At 41.2% G+C, this 23,534-nt stretch overlaps 1 protein-coding gene across 25 annotated transcripts in view; it reads left to right on the plus strand.

Annotated features, from left to right (window-relative positions):
• The window catches only part of FGGY (FGGY carbohydrate kinase domain containing), a 532,748-nt gene that overhangs the window by 70,145 nt on the left and 439,069 nt on the right, over positions 1-23,534 (plus strand). For all 25 annotated transcript variants that reach the window (XR_015160120.1, XM_086390249.1, XM_086390248.1 and 22 more), the window contains one exon: positions 5,761-5,849. Coding sequence is in view for 20 of the 25 variants with exons in the window: in XM_086390231.1 (XP_086246357.1) it covers positions 5,761-5,849 (89 nt within the window). In the remaining 5 variants the exon portion in view is untranslated. The remainder of the gene's footprint in view (positions 1-5,760; positions 5,850-23,534) is intronic.

Raw genomic sequence — 23,534 nt, forward strand, 5'->3', positions numbered from 1 at the left:
TATATAATAAGGACGCAGCAAGGGATGGAGAGATTCACTGAAAAGGTGACATTTGAGCTGCATTTGAATCAGGTAGACATTTGATCATGAGAGAAGATGGGAAAGTCAATCCCATAGTAGAGGCTTTAGCCTCGACAGAGACAGGGGAGTATAAAAGAGTACAGTGCATTTGGGGAAGGGAAAGAAATGAGGTGAGATCAGGGTGGGGAGTGGCGAAGAGAGAGGTGATGGGCAGTGAGCCCAGAAGGAGTCATACAAGTAATGGCCAAGTTGGAGCTAGGTTAAGTGTCCTGAGAGCCGTGCCAAGGAGATAAAATGTGATTCCAGGCCATGGGGAACTGTCGAACCATTTTAAACAAAGAAATGTCATGGTATGTTTTAAGTTTTTTAGAAAGATACCTCTGGTAGCACAAACTTCTCAGTGTATCTGTCTGTCTGACTTGAAATATCTCCAGTGTTTGCTCTTTTTTCTCTGTAGATGGGAGTTTGAAGCACAGTTGTTTCATTCATTCTGGAAAGTTTCTAGTTGGGGATTATGACCCAGTCCATGTTTTTAGCCTTTTTTTTTTTTTTTTTTTTAAGAATGACATTAGGGATTAAAATTTTTTCCTGAAACATCTCTCCTCTCTGGGCTATTAGCCTGTGCCCTACTTCTCAGTCCTAAATGTAGAGTGAGGATAAGTTTTTTCTTTTCAGAATGTCCTTGTGCTGGAAAACAACGTGAGTATTGGAGATGATCCAGCAGGATCCTTTACTGGGAGGGGAAGTAGGAAGCTCTGTTCCTCCCTTTCATTCAGTGTAGACAGCAGGAAGCCCAGATAAAATCCCTTTGTAAGTCATAACAAAATACTTCATGATCCCTTCTTAACTGGTCACCCCTACTTTCCCATGATGTTCCTGGACCCTGGCATCCCCTGACATACATTGCAGCATCTGCTTCATTTTATCCCAAAGTTCCCTTGGCATCTAGAAGCCAGCAGAGACCTCACTGCCTCCCTGGACATGGCAGTGAGAAGGAAAGGGCGAAAGCTTCATCTCTGTGCCCCAGGCTGGTGAGGTGGTTGCTGCCTGGCCTTGAACCTTGGTTTTACTACTCCACCTCTAGCCGCTGCTGAGACCCAAAGCTGTGTGTGCTTTGAGTGGTAGTCTCCTCCCAAGAAAGGCCGTGGTTTTAATGAAGTAATAGATGATTTTTTTTTTTTTTAAGAGTTGTTCTCTTTGGTGGCTTCCAAGCCTAAGGGATTGCTTAGCTCAAAGGATTGTTATTGGAATGCAGAAGCCTTGATTGCCAAGTCACACACCCCAGTAACCGCTGATTTCTTCTTTTTTTTTTCTTGAAAAGACTACTTTTTGTAAGTTGCTTGGTAACTGTAGGAGAGACTTAACTCCTTCAGCACAGAGACCTCCTAGTTTGAACTGGATTCAGTGCCCAGATTATGAGATGCGTCTAAAGTTGTCCTGTGATGGGGACCTGCTCTGTGTTTACTCCAGCCCATGTACCATTTGTGTTTTATGAGAGTTTCAAGGGATATAGAAGTTAAGTGAGTTGTCCAGGATTGAAAGTGAAATCTTTGAAATTTAATGTTGTTCTTGTTGTTGTTGTTCAGTTACTGGGTCATGTCTGACTCTTTGTGACCCAGTGAACTACAGCACGCCGGGCTTCCCTGTCCTTCACTATCTCTTGGAGTTTGCTCAAACTCATGTCCATTGAGTCAGTGATGCCATCCAACCATCTCATTCTCTGTCACTCCCTTCTCCTCCTGCCATCAGTCTTTCCCAGCATCTGGGCTTTCTTTGGCTCTTCTCATCAGTTGGATGAATTATTGGAGCTTCAGCGTCAGTCCTTCCAATAAATATTCAGGGTTGATTTCCTTTAGGATTGACTGATTTGATCTCCTTGCTGTCCAAGGGACTCCCAAGAGTCTTCTCAAGCATCAGCTTTCTTTATGGTCCAACTCTTACATCCCTACATGACTATTGGAAAAACCACAGCTTTGACTCTACAGACCTTTGTCAGCAATAGCTTCTATCATGATGCTTTCAAAAGGCCAAAACCTACAGCTCTGATAGATCAGGGAGCTTCAGGGTGGTGACTGTGGCCTGGTGGAGAAAAGGAACCCTCACTTTAGAGCAGGTTTGGGCCAAGTCTTGTCTGACTTTGGGCAAAGTATTATCACCTGAACCTCAGTTTCTGTATCCTTGACATGTGGACTACTGTGTATCACCTACAACCTCTGAACCATCCTGAGAATCCAGTGAGACAAGGCACTGTCTTGAGACGCGGGCGCTGTTGTGAGCTGTGGAAGAATCTAAGCGCACAGTCACGGTGTCTGGTGCAGGCCCAGTGGTTCCAAAGGCAGAGTTAATTCAGTAAGATTGAGGCCCTGGGCTGGGACTCTAGTGACTGGGGAGGGGCAGGGATGGAGGGATTTTCTCATAGAACTGGATTAAAAATCCATCCACAGGGGGTAATAGGCCCTTGGCCAGTCTGGCATGTGATGACTAAACACTTGTGAATCATGGAGCCCAACCTAAGAACATCATGGGAGCCTGCTAAGCAGTGTCAACGTTTCCCAGTGAGGGATCTGGCTCTCGGAGCATCCCTTTCATCCAGGCATACGCTTGCCCCCTCTCCTTTTCTGGCTGAGTTGCAGACTTTGCTTTTGTGGAGAAGACAGGGAGTTCATACTACTGCTGTCTTCTCTCCCGAGAAGGGAGGCATTCTTAAGGATCTTCCACACTCCTAATATGATACCATTTCTGGTGTCTCATTCTGTGGAGAGTTTGAGCTGGAATCTCTGACTTTGCCTGGTGATGCTGGCATTGTTTCAGGAAAAGATGACCCACCAGGCTGCCTTGCCCCTCCTGCCCCTGAAGTGTCTCTTTCTGGCCAGAGGCCTGAAGTGCTCTCTGAGATGTACTGCCTGGGTTCCATTGTCCACAGCAGCCTGTGTGCCTGGCCACAGGCTGCAAGCTCCGATTCTTCAGGTCTGTAATGACTGTGCACTAGATCTAACAGAAGCAGTTGTTGTCCCAGTTGAGGAAGACTGCTTGGCTTTGGCTGGTGGCACTGATTGATGCTGTAGCAGTTTCGTGGGTTTTTTTCTGATTGGCCTTGAATTTCTGGAGTCTTTAGAAGGAGGCTGCCATTTCTCCCTGAGAATTGATCACTGAAACCACAGAGTATGTGGGAAGCAATCTGGGGGACTACCCAGAAGACATACTAGTAATTTGACTCATCATTTCAAAGGCTACCATTTCCTGACTGTAATCTATTAGTGTACAAAGGTACTGCTAGTTCAGAACTACTTTTGGTCTATTTAGTTAACTTTAAGTATTACTTTTTTTAACATTAAGATATATGGTTGTTCAAAGCAAAGTTTAGCCCTTTCTACATGTAAAGTGAAAATGTATTAGTCACTCAGTAGTGTCCAACTCTATGTGACCCCGTGGACTATAGCATGCCAGGCTCTTCTGTCCATGGAATTCTTCAGGCAAGAATACTGGAATGGGTAGCCATTCCCTTCTCCAGAGGATCTTCCTGACCCAGGGGTTGAAGCCAGGTTTCTTGCATTGCAGCCAGATTCTTCTGTCTGAGCCACCAGGGAAGCCCCTTCTGCATGTAAGCGCTCACCCAAATGCTTAGGAATTTAAAACAACCAGCAGTAACAGAAAATGGGCTTAATACTGCCTTTTACATCTGAGCTCTTGTGATGTTAGTGTTGTTTTAATGGGACACTGTTCTGGGTTAAAACTGATTTTCTCTGCTGTGAGTAAGGGTCTGTGTTCTGAAAGTTGTGATGGGGAAGGAGAAAATAGGAAGAACTCATAGAAGTTGAGGGCAAATGTGGATGAAGGCCAGTGGTATGTCTGTAAAATAGATACAGCAGCACTTGGGACTTTTGTATGCCACGCAGTGCTTCCCTGGTGGCTCAGCAGTAAAGAATCTGCCTGCCAATGCAGAAGATATGGGTTTGATCCCTGGTTCAGGAAGATCCCCTGGAGCAGGAAATGGCAACCCACTCCAGTGTTCTTATCTGGAAAATCCCACGGACGGAGAAGCCTGGCAGGCTGCAGTCTATGGGGTTGCAAAGAGTTGGACATAACTTAGCGACTAAACCACAAGCAGTGGAGATAACACACGTGAAAAGCCTTTGTAAACTCTGAAGTGCCCCTCACCTGAGAAAGTTTGAAAGGTGAAAATGAGCAGTTTGGTTGTTAACCTTATCTGTTGAATGTCTGCTCTACATCACCTGCTAGCTGACACTGGCATATGTCTCTTTTGGAGTTTCTGCCTTGTTGCCTCTGGGATCCCAAAGATACCCTTGAGCTTTTGGTGCTTTCAGCTTTGTTGTAGCCTCTTGGGGAGGGAATAAGTGAAACCAGGACACAGAGAGTTGCCTGGTTGGTAGGGAACCTTTCTTGCTGCCACTTGTCTGCAGTGCTCTTTTCTTTATGAAGTCCTACTTCTCCAGGTCCTTGGCAAAAAATGGCCACTTCACAATTTCCAGCTTTATCTCACCTCCCGTTCCACTCAAAGGCAGAAGTTAAATGACTCTAATTGGATCCTGATTCTAAATTCCTGGGAGAAAGAGTCAAATTGGCCCCGCTAGGACACATGGCTGTCCCTTGTCCAGTTAAGCGCGTTGTCTTCTACCCTTGGGGGAGACTCCAGACTGGGGCTGGAGTCATGTGATTTCCACCTGGCAGCTAAGAGTCCAGTCCTGTGTGGGGGAGGAGAGAAGACAATCATGGGATGTTACAGTTCATGAAGCTGAAAGGTCCTTGGCCTCATGGAGCTTACAGTCTAGCAGGAGAGAAGGACATTATACAGATACTTGTGAGGTGATAGGGGTTGTATGACAGCCAGATCCCCCCCTGAGGAGGAGATCGTGGATGACCTCCCTAGGGAAGGCTGCTGCTGAGTCACGTCACGTCAGTCATGTCCAACTGACTCTGTGCGACCCCATAGACGGCAGCCCACCAGGCTCCCGTCCCTGGGATTCTCCAGGCAAGAACACTGGAGTGGGTTGCCATTTCCTTCTCCAGGGAAAGCTGGATCTGGTTAACCAAAAGGGGCAGGGCAATGTGGACCCTGGGAGGGAAAAAGGCGGTAAGTGAAGAAGGAGGGTTCCAGGCACAGGTGGCAGAGAAAAGAAAAAGCCCAGTGGTAAGAAAAAAAAAAATCTGGCCAAATTGGCAATGTGGAAGAAATTGGAAGCAACAAATATTTTAAAAAGGTATAAGGATAGGTTGATTCAGTACCATTCTCTGGCTTAGATTGGAAGTTCTTTGTGGACAAGGGGGGATCATTCCTGTTGTTTTTGGAACCTGTTAGCGTGGGGAGACGTTTTCATGGCAGGACACATCACATTTCATCAGGTAGTTTCCTAGTGTGATTTTTCTCCCCAGTTCCCAGCTGTTCAGCTTTGAAGTCTTTTTATATGTCTTGAAATATATCCCCTTGCAAGATGGATTGCATCCCCTTGCAAAGTGTACTTCTTCCCACACCAGGTTGGCAAAGAAGAATAAAAGGGAAATTATAGTCATTTTTGGAAGGATCAATAATTGCCAATTTTTCTTTCCTGTGTACTGCTTTTATACTCCCCTCCCCACCACCACTTCCCAGCCCCTGCACAGATGTTTTCTTGGGCATTGTTGGCTGTACTTTTGTTTTGAAAATTTTGAAACATTATTGAGAGAGGAGAGGAGGAGAAAAAATAGCCTGTAATTGATTCTAATATATATTTAATTTGGCAGAACTTGAGAGAGACTTGCTGGGATAAGGCGGGACATTTCTTTGATCTCCCAGACTTCTTATCGTGGAAGGCAACAGGTGTCACAGCACGGTATGTTAATTACAAGTTGGATTTTATTTGCGTTCATCCATTCCTGGGTGTCTGTATATATATTGCTTTCTTAACGCGCTTTGACTCGATGTACTATTTGTACATCTGCATGTGATTTTGCATACTTGAAACATCTTGAATCCATCTTCCACCTCCACTGCACATGCCCAAACACCATTGTTTTTATGAGGCCTGGAATGTGTGTATCCAAGGTGAAGACCATTCATTAAAATTGGACACATTTAAAGGAGATGTGAATAGTCCATTGTGAAATGTGACTATTTTTCCAAAGCCACTTTTTTACATGATGAAGAAAAGAAACATTTAGGCCCCTAAAATTAAGGCAAGAGATACGTTTTTTTAAGGAAGCTGATTTTAACTTTAACTAGATTGGTGTGTTAATGAAGCTATTTTGCTTTTTGTATCAATGTACCTGAATCATCCCAGAGGATAAAGGTATGTATGTTGATATCAATAGTATTTCTTAATAAATTTTGAATGTTATACATAAGTCATGTGCTATCTGGCACACACCTGACAATTTAAAAAAATACTCAAGTGTGATTGTAGCTGCTGCAGTAAACAGAGTGGATGTGTGCACAGATGTGCATATATTTGGACAGATAGGACATGAACTCTCAGTGCATGCAAACCTGTTGTCATCTTGACCTCAAATTTCAGGGGATGCACAAGGGCAGGGGTCTTCTTATCTTGAAAATGGCTCATAATTGCATATAAGAAAGAAGATCATCTCCCAAAGGACGGATAAACCTGCTTCAGTGTATATATTTAGGTGTATCTTAAATTCCTCTCTTTTAAATCTTCTCCATTTTTCTTTTTATTTAACTAATGAGAAGCTGGGACGGGGAGTTTCGTTTTTCCTGTGCTCTTTCCGTTTGTCCCATTTTGTGTGATTTGGACTTAACTAGTGGAGAGTTGATGGGAGTCTAGTAGTTCATTCAGCAGCAGGGCCTTCCAGAAAGTAGAAGATGCATTTCACAAGCACTTTATTCATTTTGTTGATTACTCTCCCCTCCTCTTCGTGAAATGCTAGAGTAGAGGGGATTCACGTGCATATAAAAATGGCCTTGGCAAACCTCAGGTACTCACCTTTCTCTGGGGAGAGGGCTCTGGAGGAGTGGTCTGAACTTGACCCCAGAACGTGCAATTAGTCACCGTCATCTTGTTACCATCAACGAGGAGAGGGGTTTGGGTAAATGTCTCATCTGGACCTTGCTCTTTTGTTGTAATATTGATTGTCCACAGTTATTTCAGGAAGGACCTTTCTCTAGTCCCCCCCCTCCCCGCCCCCCGCCCATTTTTGTGCAGTAGTGAAGGAAGTGTTTTGATTAATTTAGCCAAATGGACCTAGAAGTCAAAGCAGTGTAAATAGTGTGGGTATCAGTAACAATCCATTAGCCTGCAAGCCTTGAGGACTTCAAAACAGAACTAAAGATGGCAGAGGACCTCAATTTTCCTTTTCTTTCCTTGGGTGTTAATCAGTCCAGTATAATGATGTCTTCCTGGGTTTTGTTGTTGTTGTTTTTTTATTTAAACTTTTTTATTTTGTATTTGAGAATAGCTGATTAATAATGTTGTGATAGTTTCAGGTGTATTACAGAGTGACTCAGCCATACATATACATGTATCTATTCTCCCTCAAACTCCCTTGCCATCTAGGCTACCACATGACATTGAGCAGAATTTTCTGTGCTGTACACTAGGTCTTCGTTGGTTATTTTAACTGTCAATTCCAAACTCCCTAACTATCCCTTGTTTTTTTCTGATGGTGCTAGATTGTCCACACCCCCATTTCCAAGCGTCTGATGTCATGTTAAGACACCAGGAAGCTTGCTTTTGAAATTAGATCTGGCTCAGATAGATTTAAATGCTGTGGCATGCATATATGCTGTGGAGTTACAGTGTAATTTATCCTCAGTTCTGCCACACAAGAGTTTGGTGACCTTGGGCATGGCCTTCCCTTGTTTGTATCTCTCTTTCCTTATCTATAAAATGTACCTTGCGAGCCCATTGGCAAAGTCTTGTTAAAACAATTTTTTCCCAAACTAGCCTGCTTATAGGAATCAGCTGGATCATTCAAAGCCCACACCCCCAGGACTTCCAGTTTTAAACCTACTGAATCAGAATCTCCACGGGATACCTGGGAATATGTGTGATTAACAAGGGCCCCAGGTAGTTATGTGGTCAGGTAAATTGGAACAACAGTGCCTAAAGAGTACATGGAAGTAATATGTGATGGTAAGTTGGTCCATTCCTGTGAAGGATTAGAGTGTTTTAAAGAGTCAAATTAATTTGGTGAATTTAAAAATGGACAACTTCCGGTTGGCTTATCAGAACATGACTGGGGGCTTCCGTTGCCCACCCGTGACAATCTGAAACCCTGAGGATGCAGAAAGATTAGTGCTCAGAAATGACTTACTGACTAGTCCAGTCATCCCTGCCATTTTTTTCTTGACTGAGACACTCATGACTCATTCTACTTAGTATGAATTTGCAGACCCCTCCCCCACCCTTTGCCAGAACTTGCCAGCACCTTCAGAGGCCCCTCTTCCAGCTTCCCTCTCCTGAAAAGCTGAGCCATGGACCTTGGACCCTGGGCATCACATTCCTCTTGTTAAGACGGTTGCCCTCTCCCTGGCACATGTCTCTCTTACATCTGTCTTTACTATTGTTTCTTCAAGCTCTTCTTTCTTTCTTCTCTATTTCAACTTGCATGATCAAGGGTGAAACAGGAGACCTCTGAGCTTTCTCAATTATAAACATGATTGGGGGAATGACAGTACTTACTCCATGGAGTTACTATATGGACTGACTCAATGAGGTGACAGAAAAACTTCTGACACAGCGCTGAGAAACTTTTTGAAAGAATTAGCAATTTTATTTGGTTTTCTTTATCGATTTTGGCAGGGGATCTTTGCATTACGTTTCTGGCATAGCAGGAAGAGGGAAACCCTTGTAGTCAGGGGATCTGGGTTCAGTGTCTCTGCCATGTACTGTCTGTGAGTACCTGGAGGAAATTACTACTAATCCCCCCAACTCAAATTCAGGTCCTCATCTGGACATCCGGTCAGGGTTAGAGGTACTGTGGCTAAAACGTGTAGCACATAGGAGTTAAAGAACTCATAGTTCTTGTAGTGAAAATTCCCCATGGTCTGTCCATCTTCTAGAATAGGGAAGATGAGGATCTGTGTTTGAATGTACCAATGCCAAACAAACTTTGGGCAGTGGAAAATGAACTTGGCATCCTCTGAGCCAATGAAAGGGTCAGATTTGGTGTTTATCTGGCTCTTATTGTGATTGTTTTGGGAGCTTTTGGGTACATGGGTGCCAAAAGGCTAGAGGGTGTTTTTTTTTTTTCCTTTATTTTTTATTATTCTAGTGGAATCATAGCTAAAAAGTGATCAGATTTCACCTTGTCTTAAGCCTTCAGACTTGTTTTTGGCAGTGACTGTGTAAGAAGTCTTCTTCTTCCTCCTCTCATCTGTTTTCTTCTGTTCTCTTGTTTGACCTGCACCCTTTATTTATTGATCTTATCCTCCAAAATATGGCAGCTACTCTTGTATATCTGGGTCACTGAAAAATCATCACTTTGGCTTTGGTTAATTTGTAATTCAGTTGCATGCTTTTCAGCATTGTTGTTCGAGTTGCTAAGTTGTGTCTCTTTCGCGACCCCATGGTCTGTAGCCTACCAGCCTCCTCTGTGCATGGAATCTTCCAGGTCAGAATACTGCATGGGTTGCCATTCGCTTCTCAGGGGATCGTCCCAACCCAGGTATCAAACCTGCATCTCCTGCATTGGCAAGTGGCTTCTTCACCCCTGAGCCACAAGGGAAGCCCATCTTTTCATTATATCCATGAAAATAATTATTGCTATTTTTGTTAATAGTAATTTATATAACACAGGAGAAGACTCTACACACGGACATCACCAGATGGTCAACACTGAAATCAGATTGATTATATTCTTTGCAGCCAAAGATGGAGAAGCTCTATACAGTCAGCAAAAACAAGACCGGGAGCTGACTGTGGCTCAGATCGTGAACTCCTTATTGCGAAATTCAGACTGAAATTGAAGAAAGTAGGGAGAACCACTAGACCATTCAGGAATGACCTAAATCAAATCCCTTTTGATTATACAGTGGAAGTGAGAAATAGATTTAAGGGACTAGATGTGATAGAGTACCTGATAAACTATGGACTGAGGTTCGTGACATTGTACAGGAGACAGGGATCAAGACCATCCCCATGGAAAAGAAATGCAAAAAAGCAAAATGGTTGTCTGGGGAGGCCTTACAAATAGCTGTGAAAAGAAGAGAAGCAAAAAGCAAAGGAGAAAAGGAAAGATATAAGCATCTGAATGCAGAGTTCCAAAAAATAGCAAGGAGAGATAAGAAAGCCTTCCTCAGCAATCAATGCAAAGAAATAGAGGAAAACAACAGAATGGGAAAGACTAGAAATCTCTTCAAGAAAATTAAAGATATCAAGGGAACATTTCATGCAAAGATGGGCTCGATAAAGGACAGAAATGGTATGGACCTAACAGAAGCAGAAGATATTAAGAAGAGGTGGCAAGAATACACAGAAGAACTGTACAAAAAAGATCTTCATGACCCAGATAATCACGATGGTGTGATCACTCACCTAGAGCCAGACATCCTGCAATGTGAAGTCAAGTGGGCCTTAGAAAGCATCACTACGAACAAAGCTAGTGGAGGTGATGGAATTCCAGTTGAGCTCTTTCACATCCTGAAAGATGATGCTGTGAAAGTGCTGCACTCAATATGCCAGCAAATTTGGAAAACTCAGCAGTGGCCACAGGACTGGAAAAAGTCAGTTTTCATTCCAATCCCAAAGAAAGGCAAAGCCAAAGAATGCTCAAACTACCACACAATTGCACTCATCTCACACGCTAGTAAAGTAATGCTCAGAATTCTCCAAGCCAGGCTTCAGCAATACGTGAACCATGAACTTCAAGATGTTCAAGCTGGTTTTAGAAAAGGCAGAGGAATCAGAGATCAAATTGCCAACATCTGCTGGATCATTGAAAAAGCAAGAGAGTTCCAGAAAAACATCTATTTCTGCTTTATTGACTATGCTAAAGCCTTTGACTGTGTGGATCACAATAAATTGTGGAAAATTCTGGAAGAGATGGGAATACCAGACCACCTGACCTGCCTCTTGAGAAACCTGTATGCAGGTCAGGAAGCAACAGTTAGAACTGGACATGGAACAACAGACTGATTCCAAATAGGAAAAGAAGTATGTCAAGGCTGTATATTGTCACCCTGCTTATTTAACTTCTATGCAGAGTACATTGTGAGAAACACTGGGCTGGAAGAAGCACAAATTGGAATCAAGATTGCTGGGAGAAATATCAATAACCTCAGATATGCAGATGACACCACCCTTATGGCAGAAAGTGAAGAGGAACTAAAAAGTCTCTTGATGAAAGTGAAAGAGGAGAGTGAAAAAGTTGGCTTAAAGCTGAACATTCAGAAAACTAAGATCATGGCATCTGGTCCCATCAGTTCATGGAAAATAGATGGGGAAACAGTGGAAACAGTGTCAGACTTTATTTTTCTGGGCTCCAAAATCACTGCAGATGGTGACTGCAGCCATGAAATTAAAAGACGCTTACTCCTTGGAAGGAAAGTTTTGACCAAGCTAGATAGCATATTCAAAAGCAGAGACATTACTTTGCCAACAAAGATCTGTCTAGTCAAGGCTATGGTTTTTCCTGTGGTCATGTATGGATGTGAGAGTTGGACTGTGAAGAAAACTGAGCGCCAAAGAATTGATGCTTTTGAACTGTGATGTTGGAGTAGACTCTTTAGAGTCCCTTGGACTGCAAGGAGATCCAACCAGTCCATTCTAAAGGAGATCAGTCCTAGGTGTTCATTGGAAGGACTATCCTAAAGCTGAAACTCCAACACTTTGGTCACCTCATGTGAAGAGTTGACTCATTGGAAAAGACTCTGATGCTGGGAGGCATTGGGGGCAGGAGGAGAAGGGGACGACAGAGGATGAGATGGCTGGATGGCATCACTGACTCAGTGGACATGAGTTTGAATGAACTCCGGGAGTTGGTGATGGACAGGGAGGCCTGGCGTGCTGCAATTCATGGGGTCGCAAAGAGTTGGACACGACTGAGTGACTGAACTGAACTGAACTGACTGAATTTATATAATCATCATCATCATTTACCAAATGCATTCTCTGTATCTGAGCTAATATTTTAACAATTGTGAACCCCATTAGTCTTCCTAAGCATCAGGTAAAACAGGTTATGGTATCACCATTTTACCATTCAAGAACTGAAGCTCCATGTTTTAGTAATTTGCCACATCATAGCCTTTAGTGGCTAATAGTCCAGAATTTTGGTAACATGAGAAATGGGAAGTCAGAAATTTGTATAATAAAATTTTGTGTAATCAGAGAAAACCATATATACATATAAATCTCCCTAAAGAGATTTGAAGTGACTAGTAATAGAAGATAAAAACAGTGATAAAGATGTGAAAAGTGGAATGAAATCACAATGGAGTGAAGTATTAATAGAATAACATAAAGTTGCTGCTATTGCTGCTAAGTCATTCCAGTCGTGTCCGACTCTGTGCGACCCCAGAGACGGCAGCCCACCAGGCTTCCCTGTCCCTGGGATTCTCCAGGCAAGAACACTGGAGTGGGTTGCCATTTCCTTCTCCAATGCATGAAAGTGAAAAGTGAAAGTGAAGTCGCTCAGTCATGTCCAACTCTTAGCGACCCCATGGATTGCAGCCCACCAGGCTCCTCCACCCGTGGGATTTTCCAGGCAAGAATACCGGAGTGGGGTGCCATTGTCTTCTCCAACATAAAGTTAAGAACATCATAAAAACTATGTAGTTCTTCTTAATTACCAACGGATTTGTTTCCAAACTTCCTAGTCACCAAAGAAAAAGTGAGAACATAATCAAGATGGACTGAGTGAACAGATGAGAACCCAATTGCTGTTCAGGAGTAGAACTACTTCTAATACTGGGATCTGAGATAAGTTCCTCCTGGATTATCAAGGATTAGCAATACTCTGTAAACTGTCTAAAAGTATGTCCTTTTAAATTCAATTATAATTTCAAGTAGGCTTTATGTTAAACTAATTCTAGATTTACAGGAAAGTTGTGAAGATAGTATGAGAGTTCCAATATACTTGACACCCCGTTTCCCTTATTATTAACATTTATGTTAGTGTGATACATTCATAAACAGTTGATGAACCAGTGTTGCTATATTATTATTAACTAAATTCTGTACCTAGTCATATTTCTTTAGCTTTTACCTAATGGGCTTTTTTTTTTTTTTTTAATTCCAAGATCCGATTTTGGATACCATATACATGTAATCATATCTCCTTAGTCTCTTCATGACTTTGACAATTTCTCCACTTTCCCTGTGTTTGATGACTTTGATGGTTTCGAAGAGTGGTTATATATATTATAGCATGTCCCTCAAATGTAATTTGTTTGATGTTTATCTCATGATGAGACATGAGTAGTATGTTTTTGGAAGACTACCGTGCCATTTTCTGTTGAGTACTGATATTATCATATCATGTCATGTCATATCATCTATCATGCTGCTAAGTCACTTCAATCGTGTCCGACTCTGTGTGATCCCATAGACGGCAGCCCACCAGGCTCCTCCGTCCCTGGGATTCTCCAGGCAAGAACACTGGAGTGGGTTGCCATTTCCCTCTCCAATGCATGAAAGTGAAAAGTGAAAGTGAAGTCGCTCAGTCGTGTCTGACCCTCAGCGACCCCATGGACTGCAGCCGTCCAGGCTCCTCCATCCATAGGATTTCCCAGGCAAGAGTACTGGAGTGGGATGCCATTGCCTTCTCCGATCATCTATCATACCACATCATATATCAAGGGTAAATACTGTTAATATGATATCAGTGTTGATGTTGACCTTGATCTTGTGGCTGAGGTATCGTTTGTCAGGTTTCTCCAATGTAAAGTTACTCCTTTCCTCTTCCTATCTTGTACTTTTTGGAAAGAAATCACCATTCACAGTTCATGGCAAGGAGTAGAAAGGAGTTATGCTTTATTTTCTTAAGAATAGAGTTATCTACATAAATTACTTTGAATTTTCATAGGAGATTTATCCTCAATTCATTTGTTTTTATTGCTTAGGACTAAAAGAAATGATGACCAGGTTCCTTATGCACAAGAGACTATTTGGTTAGTTTGCTTTAGAAGTTATATGTTAGAATTTCTGAGACTTTTCTATGGCATGTGGGAAACCAGGACTAAGCTTCTAGAATCTCAGGTTTATTTTTCCTTACATTTCATATATGTTATACATTACTTCTCTCCCCCCTCAGTTCAGTTCAGTTGAGTCGTTCAGTCGTGTCCGACTCTTGCCTACTACAATGTAAAATTCTGTGAAGGTTGTTGGTAAATATTTTCTACTTTAAGAGATGAATTTATGTTCTTTAGAACTGTAATCTTTTTAAAATTGCATTTATTGTCTGGATTTGCATGGTTCTCTATGTTTGGGGTTGAGGGATATTAATATATTGTTATTTTCCTTATGGTTATTTGCTAATCTGTTAGGTGAAGATTCTGGAAGGTTATTGATCCACATCTGTAGTCATTTTCCAAGTATAATCTCCAAGATTTCAAAAATTTAGTAAAATTATTTAGACGGGTTATTATTGTGTTTCATTTATTAAATTATAAATCTGCCTTGCACAATTTGTTTTATTCATTATTGTATTTTCCATATCAATAGATATTATCTGAAAACATGTTTTTGATACCTGTTTAATATTCTATCCTATATCTATATGATATGTCTGTGTCAATCTTTAACCTTAAAATGATGGCTTATTTTAATGTGTATTTATATTATTAAATGCTTCAGCTTTGGCATCGGTCCTTCCTGTGAATATTCAGGATTGATAGCCTTCGGAGTTGACTGGTTTGATTTCTTTGCAGTCCAGGGGACTCTCAGGAGTCTTCTCCAGCACACAGTTTAAAAGCATCAATTTTTTGACTCTATATATATGTGTGTGTGTGTATCTGTAGATATGTATGTATATATAATATATACATTAGGTATATATGTGTGTATGTTTCTGGACTTTCTATTCTCTTTCATCTTTCTATTTTTCTCTCCTTGGGCCCATTATCTTCATTATTGTATCAATAAAACAAGTCTTCATAACTGGTAGTGCAAGTCCCCAAGCCTTGTTTTTCTTCTTCAAGGTTCTATTGACTGCTCTTGGTCTTTTACATTTGCAGATAGATTTTAGAATCAACTTGTCAATTTCTACAGAGAGAATAAAAACAGCTGCTGGGATTGTTTTTGGAATTGGATTAAATCAATAAGTCAGTTTGGGAGAAAATTGATATCTTTGGTGGCTTTATTTTTTTTTTAACTTTTATTTTATATTGGAGTATAGCCAATTAACAATATTGTGATAGTTTCAGGTTAACAGCAAAGGAATTCAGCCATACATATACATATATCCATTCTCCCCCAAACTATCCTTCCATCCAGGCTGCCACGTAACATTGAGCAGAGTTCCATGTCCTATACAGTAGGTCCTTGTTGGTTACCCATTTTAATTACAGCAGCGTGTACATGTCCATCCCACACTCCCTAACTTATCCCTTTCCCCCATCCTTCTCCCAGGCAACCATAAGTTCATACTCTAATTCTGTGAGTCTCTTTCTGTTTTGTAAGTAAGTTCATTTGTATCATTTCTTTTTAGATTCTACGTATTAGTGATGCTTAACGATATTTCTCCTTCTCTGTATGACTTACTTCACTCAGTATGACAATCTCTAGGTCCATCCACGTTGCTGCAGATGGCATTATTTCATTCTCTATAATGGCTGAATAATATTCCATTGTATATATATAAAACTCAGCACTGGCCACAGAACTGGAAAAGGTCAGTTTTCATTCCAATCCCAAGGAAAGGCAATGCCAAAGAATGCTCAAACTACCGCACAATTGTACTCATCTCACACGCTAGTAAAGTAATGCTCAAAATTCTCCAAGCCAGGCTTCAGCAATACATTAACCGTGAACTTCCAGATGTTCAAGCTGGTTTTAGAAAAGGCAGAGGAACCAGAGATCAAATTGCCAACATCTGCTGGATCATGGAAAAAGCAAGAGAGTTCCAGAAAAACACCTATTTCTGCTTTATTGACTATGCCAAAGCCTTTGACTGTGTGGATCACAGTAAACTGTGGAAAATTCTGGAAGAGATGGGAATACCAGACCACCTGACCTGCCTCTTGAGAAACCTATATGCAGGTCAGGAAGCAACAGTCAGAACTGGGCATGGAACAACAGACACCAAATAGGTGTCACCCTGCTTATTTAACTTCTATGCAGAGTACATCATGAGAATTGCTGGGCTGGAGGAAGCACAAGCTGGAATCAAGATTGCCAGGAGAAATATCAATAACCTCAGATATGCAGATGACACCACCCTTATGGCAGAAAGTGAAGAAGAACTAAAGAGCCTCTTGATGAAAGTGAAAGAGGAAAGTGAAAAATTTGGCTTAAAGCTCAACATTCAGAAAACTAAGATCATGGCATCTGGTCCCATCACTTCACGACAAATAGACGGGGAAACAGTGGAAACAGTGTCAGACTTTATTTTTCTGGGCTGCAAAATCACTGCAGATGGTGACTGCAGCCATGAAATTAAAAGACGCTTACTCTTTGGAAGGAAAGTTATGACCAACCTAGACAGCATATTAAAAAACAGAGACATTACTTCTTTCACAAAGGTCCGTCTAGTCAAGGCTATGGTTTTCCCAGTGGTCATGTATGGATGTGAGAGTTGGACTATAAAGAAAGCTGAGCACCAAAGAATTGATGCTTTTGAACTGTGTTGTTGGAGAGGACTCTTGAGGGTCCCTTGGACTGCGGGGAGATCCAGCCAGTCCATCCTGGAAGAGATCGATCCTGGGTGTTCATTGGAGGGACTGATGTTGAAGCTGAAGCTCTGATGCTTTGGCCATATGATGTGAAGAGCTGACTCATTGGAAGGGACCCTGATGCTGGGAAGGATTGAGGGCAGGAGGAGAAGGGGATGACAGAGGATGGGATGGTTGGATGGCATCACTGACTTGGTGGATGTGGGTTTGGGTGGACTCCGGGGGTTGCTGATGGACAGGGGGGCCTGGCATGCTGCACTTCATGGGGCACAAAGATTCAGACACAACTGAGCGACTGAACTGAACTGAATATGTCAGTGTATTTGTAAACAAAAGCTACATCTCCCATGGATATATTTAAGGCTGAATCCCTTTACTATTCACCTGAAACTGTTACAACATTGTTTGTTAATCCGCTATACCCCCAGTACAAAATAAAGTAAAAAGTAAATCTTGCTGCAAAAAAAAAAAAAAGCATTTACTTTTTCTTATATTTATTAACTACTTATTCTATTAAGTTATGCCAGTTAACATCAATAACTATTAGTATTACAGGTATCAATTACCTATTTATGTCAACTACTAATATTAATATTGGATTTCAGTGTTTTCTTAAGTATTGGTGAGCATTCATTTTTGTTGTTGTTGTTGTTTTAGTATTTCCCCCCAAGGTATTATTTTTGAAACAAGTTTAAAGCTACAGAAAAGTTGAGAGAGTGATATAGGGAACACCATATCTTTACAATAAACTACATTCATCAGTTAATGTTTTTGTTACATTGTGCTCAAAAGCGCTCTGACATGCAAATATGTGTTTATTTTGCTAAGCCATTTATAAATGAATTCCAAATACCATATTTTTCTTCATAAATTCTGCAATGCGGTCTCCAAGAGTACTGTCCTTCTCCTATGTAAACACAGTGCTGTTAATCACACTTAGGACGATTAGCGTTAATCCTCACTATTGTGGGCTTCCAGGTGGTGCTGGTGGTAAAGAACCTGCCCGCCAGTGCTTCCCTAATGGCTCAGATGGTAATGAATCTGCCTGCAATGAAGGAGACCAGGGTTCGATCCCTGGGTTAGGAAGATCCCTGGAGTAGGAAATGGCAACCCACTCTAGAAATCTTGCCTGGAGGATTCTTTACAGAGGAGCCTAGCAGACTGCAGTCCGTGGGGTCACAAGAGTCAGACACAACTGAGTGACTAACACTAACACACTCACTATGTACATTCCCAACAGGTACCCTTTGGTTGGGGCTTTTCTGGTGGCTCAGACAGTAAAGAATCTGCCTGTAATGTGGGAGACCCTGGTTTAATCTCCCAGTCGTGAAGATCCCCTGGAGAAGGGAATGGCAACCTACTCCCGTTTCTTGTCTGGAGAATTCCATGGACAGAGGAGCCTGATGGCTCCTATACAGTCCTTAGGATCGTAAAGAGTCAGACATGATGGAGTAACTTACATGCACATACCTATTGGTTAAGTGTTCAAAGTACCACTCACCTTTCCTTGCTGTTGGGGTTCTGACTGATAGAGACTACATAAAGAGCATATTAGCTAAATAAACAATGAACACCTACCTCGTAATTTTAGAAAATACTCATTAACTTCTAGTGTGTAGAGCTTTTAGTATACTGGATGGATAAAGCAACTCAGAAATGAGGCTAAACCAGCAACCACATATGCAGGTGTATGTGTACTTACATGGAGGAAGGCTGGCCTGGTATGCCAACCACATGTCATCAAGTCAAGTAACTGAGTCAGCAACATGAATGCAGATGACACTTAGGTGTGCTTTCTTGAAGCCAAGGCACCCTGGTTGCACCTGGTCATAGAGAGCAACGGTGTGGGCTCTGTGTTATTCTAAGAATGACATCTTTAACACAGTGACCCCTTAAAACGTGGCTTAATATATTCCAGTATCACAACAGTCAGATGGATTTCCCTTACCCTCTTGGAGAAAATTAAGTCAGAGGCTAGGGTGTAAAGTCAGCTCTGCTTCCTCTGGTGCTGCTCTCAGTGGAGAGAGCCAGTGGGTAGCCATCGCATGCTCCCTACAGGCCAAGATAGCAAGGCAGCATGGGAGGAAGGAGGGAGAGACTTCTATGATAATATCTGCCTCTGGTGACGTGCCTGCTGTCCACATCCCTCCCTTAGTACTTGATGTCCTGATTACCTCTCTCATTGCATATCTAAGATAAGATTTGATTAAAAAAACAGCTTTATTGTGAAAGAATTCATATACTGTACAAGTCACTCATTTATATAGGCCAGTGCTTTTGATAGATTATTTTATGAGTTATAATAGCTAAATATTTATAGCATACAATTTACCATTTAGGCCATTTTAATTTTTTTTCTGTTTTTTAATTAATTTATTTTTTTTTACTTTACAATATTAAAGTAATTTTAAGTATACAGTTCAATATTTTTAAGTATACAGTTAATATATTTTATATTTTTAAGTATACAGTTCAGTAGCATTAATTACATTCATGGTATTGAACAGCTGTTACCACTATCTCCAAAATTTGTTACTCAAATACAAATTCTAACCATTAAGTAACAACTCCCAGTTCATTCCTTCCCTCTCTCCTTGTAATGTCCAACCTACTTTCTGTCTTTATGAATTTGCCTATTATAGATATCCCATAAAAGTAGGATTTCATATGTCTGGCTTATCAGTAGTGCTTTCAGTATTCATCCATGTTGTAATACATAAGAATTTCCTTCATTTTTATGGCTGAATGATATTCCATTTTATACATGCACTGCATTTTGCTTTTCCATTCATCTGTTGGTGGACCCTTGATGGATAATTGGGTCATTTCTTCCTTTTGGCTATAATGAATAATGCTACCAGGGGTATTGGTATATATTTTTGAGTCTCTTCTTTCAGTTCTTGTCAGTATTTAACTAGGAGTTTAATTGCTGGGTCACATGGCAATCCCTTGTTTAGCTTTCTGAGGACCCAGTGTACTTTTCCATAGCAATTGCTTCATTCAGTATTCCCACCAGCAACGTATAAGGATTCTGATTTCTCTACATCTTCACCAACATTTGTTTCCGTGTTTTGTTTTTTTTTTAATTATAGCTACTCTCATAACTGCCAAATGGATTCTCATTGTTGTTAATGACTTGATTTTTTTTGTTTGCAATATATTGAATTAAAGGAAAACTGATTGGATTTAGGTCATTCTAGAGGTAACATTTTTGGGCCATAATTTGGTTGAAACTTGACAAGGGTTCTAGAGGTAGTATCATAAAATTAAAGAATTCTGGGGAAAATATAATTTATTTCTGATATGATTGATGCAAAAACTCTTTGATTTGCATTGTTTTATGGTTGTGTTCTCAGAACAACAGTATAAAACATTTCTTCTAGGTTCTATGAAAAATGATTCATCCATCCTTTTTTTTTATTTATTTTTTTTATTTTTTTAATTAATTTTAATTTATTTTTTAAACTTTACATAATTGTATTAGTTTTGCCAAATATCAAAATGAATCTGCCACATTTTGCATCAGCTTATTTTTCAGTATCTTTATAATAGTGCTGAGAAATGGCCTGTAAATATTAGATTTCCTTTATCCTTATTTTTTGGGAAGAAGGAGTTCTCTCACTCTTACAGAGGAAATACAATCCTTATCTCTTCACTGATGAGTAATAGAAATAATAGAAAATCACAGTGGTTTGAACACATAAGTGTTCATTCTCTTCTGTAAATATATCTGGTAGTCTTGGGCTACTTTGAAAGTCCCATGAAGTCATCAAGGACACTAACTGTTTTGGCATTTTTACTTCAGTTATCTTTGGGCCTGACTTCTGTCCTCAAAGACATCTCATGACATTGAGACCTCAAAATGGCTGCTAGAGTACAGACTTCTCAGCCCACATTCCACGTAGCAGGAAGAAAGAAGGTTCAGTTCAGTTCAGTGGCTCAGTTGTGTCCAACTCTTTGCGACCCCATGAATTGCAGCACGCCAGGCCTCCCTGTCCATTACCAACTCCCGGAGTTCACCCAAACTCATGTCCTTCGAGTCGGTGATGCCATCCAGCCATACTGAGATCCAGGGGATCTCATCCTATGTCGTCCCCTTCTCCTCCTGCCCCCAATCCCTCCCAGCATCAGAGTCTTTTCCAATGAGTTAACTCTTCGCACGAGGTGGCCAAAGTACTGGAGTTTCAGCTTCACCATCAGTCCTTCCAAAGAACACCCAGGACTGATCTCTTTCAGAATGGACTGGTTGGATCTCCTTGCAGTCCAAGGGACTCTCAAGAGTCTTCTCAAACACCACACTTCAAAAGCATCAATTCTTCGGCGCTCAGCTTTCTTCACAGTCCAACTCTCACATCCATACATGACCACTGGGAAAACTGTAGCCTTGACTAGACGGAGCTTTGTTGGCAAAGTAACGTCTCTGCTTTTGAATATGCTATCTAGGTTGGTCGTAACTTTCCTTCCAAGGAGTAAGCGTCATTTAATTTCATGGCTGCAATCATCATTTGCAGTGATTTGGGAGCCCCCAAAAATAAAGTCTGACACTGTTTCCACTAAACATCTATTTCCCATGAAGTGATGGGACCAGATGCCATGATCTTAGTTTTCTGACTGTTGAGCTTTAAGCCAACCTTTTTACTCTGCTCTTTCACTTTCATCAAGAGACTTCTTAGTTCCTCTTCCCTTTCTGCCATAAGGGTGGTGTCATCTGCATATCTGAGGTTATTGATATTTCTCCTGGCAATCTTGATTCCAGCTTGTGCTTCTTCTAGTCCAGCGTTTCTCATGATGTACTCTGCATATAAGTTAAATAAGCAGGGTGACAATATACAGCCTCGACTTACTCCTTTTCCTATTTGGAACCAATAGTCTTTTTTCCATGTCCAGTTCTAACTGTTGCTTCCTGACCTGCATATAGGTTTCTCAAGAGGCAGGTCAGGTGGTCTGGTATTCCCATCTCGAAGAATTTTCCACAGTTTATTGTGATCCACACAGTCAAAGGCTTTGGCATAGTCAATAAAGCAGAAATAGATGTTTTTCTGGAACTCTCTTGTTTTTCGATGATCCAGCGGATGTCAGCAATTTGATCTCTGGTTCCTCTGCCTTTTCTAAAACCAGCTTGAACATCTGGAAGTTCATGTATTGCTGAAAGAAGGTTGGAGGTGCATAAAATGATGTACACACCTGAGTCAGCCTTTTTAAAGCATTCTTTGAAGATCTGCAGAATACTTTTGCTTGCATATCATTGGTTTGTGCTCGCATGCAGCTAGACTGGAGCCAGATAAAGTTGAATGCCTTGTGACTTGAGTGAAATTGTTTATCTTACTACTAAATAAAAAGGGAAAATTAATACTGAGCAAGTAAAAAGATAGTCACAAATTGTAATTTGTCAGTAAATATTAATTGATATCCCAGATACTGATTTATAAGCCTTCTGTGATAGTGACAGAGAGAAGGGTGAGCATGGTAGAGGTCATAGAGGAGATGATGTAAGTTTGAAACAACCTTAGCTTACAATTTCCTTCATCTATCCATTCATTCACTTATTCTTTGTGTATATATTAATAGACCACCTAAGATGCCTCCTCTGTCTTGTCTAACAGTAGGTAGGTACACATTTATTTAAACTGTACAAATTCATTTAAGGTCTGGAGCCAAATACTCCTTAGCTCAAAGTTTTGCTCTGCCATTGATTAGCTGGGTGAACTTGGATAAGTTATGTAATCCTTCTCAGTCCCAGGTTCCAGTTTTGGTTGGTGCTGTTGCTGCTGCTAAGTCGCTTCAGTCGTGTCCGACTTGTGCGACCCCATGGACAGCAGCCCACCAGGCTTCTCCGTCCACCGAACTCTCCAGGCAAGAATACTGGAGTGGGTTGCCAGTTCCTTCTCCTTTTTTGGTTAAAGAGGGACAAAAACTTCATGGCTTTGTTTTAGGGAGAAAATGGAGCACTGTGGTGAAACCTGTACGGAAAGTGCACACAAGTTTCTACTTTCATTTATCTTTCTCTTTGGTCTTTATTTTTAGTTTTAACTTTTAAGGTGAAGCTAAATTTAGTTAAACAGCTTCCAGGTGGGGTGTGGACAATGGACCATTTATAAACAATAATCTGTTGGGCAACCTGTCTCCCCCTATTTGCAGCTTTTGTCTAGCCTTCCTATGGATATGATCAGGGTGCTGTGAGTCAGGGAGTGTGAGAGTGTTACCAAAGCTCCAGGAGCTATTGTGGGTGTGAAAAAATGAGCAGATGCCAGGAAACCACAGGCTGTCAGTGTTCAGGGGCTGCAAGTCCAGGGAGGGCAGGAGAGAATTGAATATACCCAGGCTTGTTGGAGCAGGAGGGGAATGCAGTGTTCCTATCATTGCTTCTCACCCACACCTACCAAAAGCATCAGAATTGAGGTACAGACCCCCGGAGCCTGGGAGTCCTGCTGCTACCCGCAGTATTGCTTAACTATGGGGTCAGTGACGGTCCTTTATCTACTATGTTGAGTGAAATCCTGGGGAAGGATTTCTTCTTTCACTTGTCATCAGTAAAGCAAATCTCCATAGAAAAGGTTAAGAATCCCTACCTTTGTTCTTTGGGACAAAGGAGGTAGAAATGTGTGACCTTGGGTGGTTATGATGTTCGCCCTTCATTAAGAACCACTGATTTGAATTTACTTAGTTTCCATAACTTAAAAAAATAATAACAGCCAATTTTTATTGAGTACTTGCTGTGTATCTAGAT

Source organism: Bos grunniens, chromosome 3 (assembly GCF_055505025.1).
Source record: "Bos grunniens cultivar Pamir isolate PY7600 chromosome 3, Bosgru_T2T1.0, whole genome shotgun sequence".
NCBI lineage: Eukaryota > Metazoa > Chordata > Mammalia > Artiodactyla > Bovidae > Bos > Bos grunniens.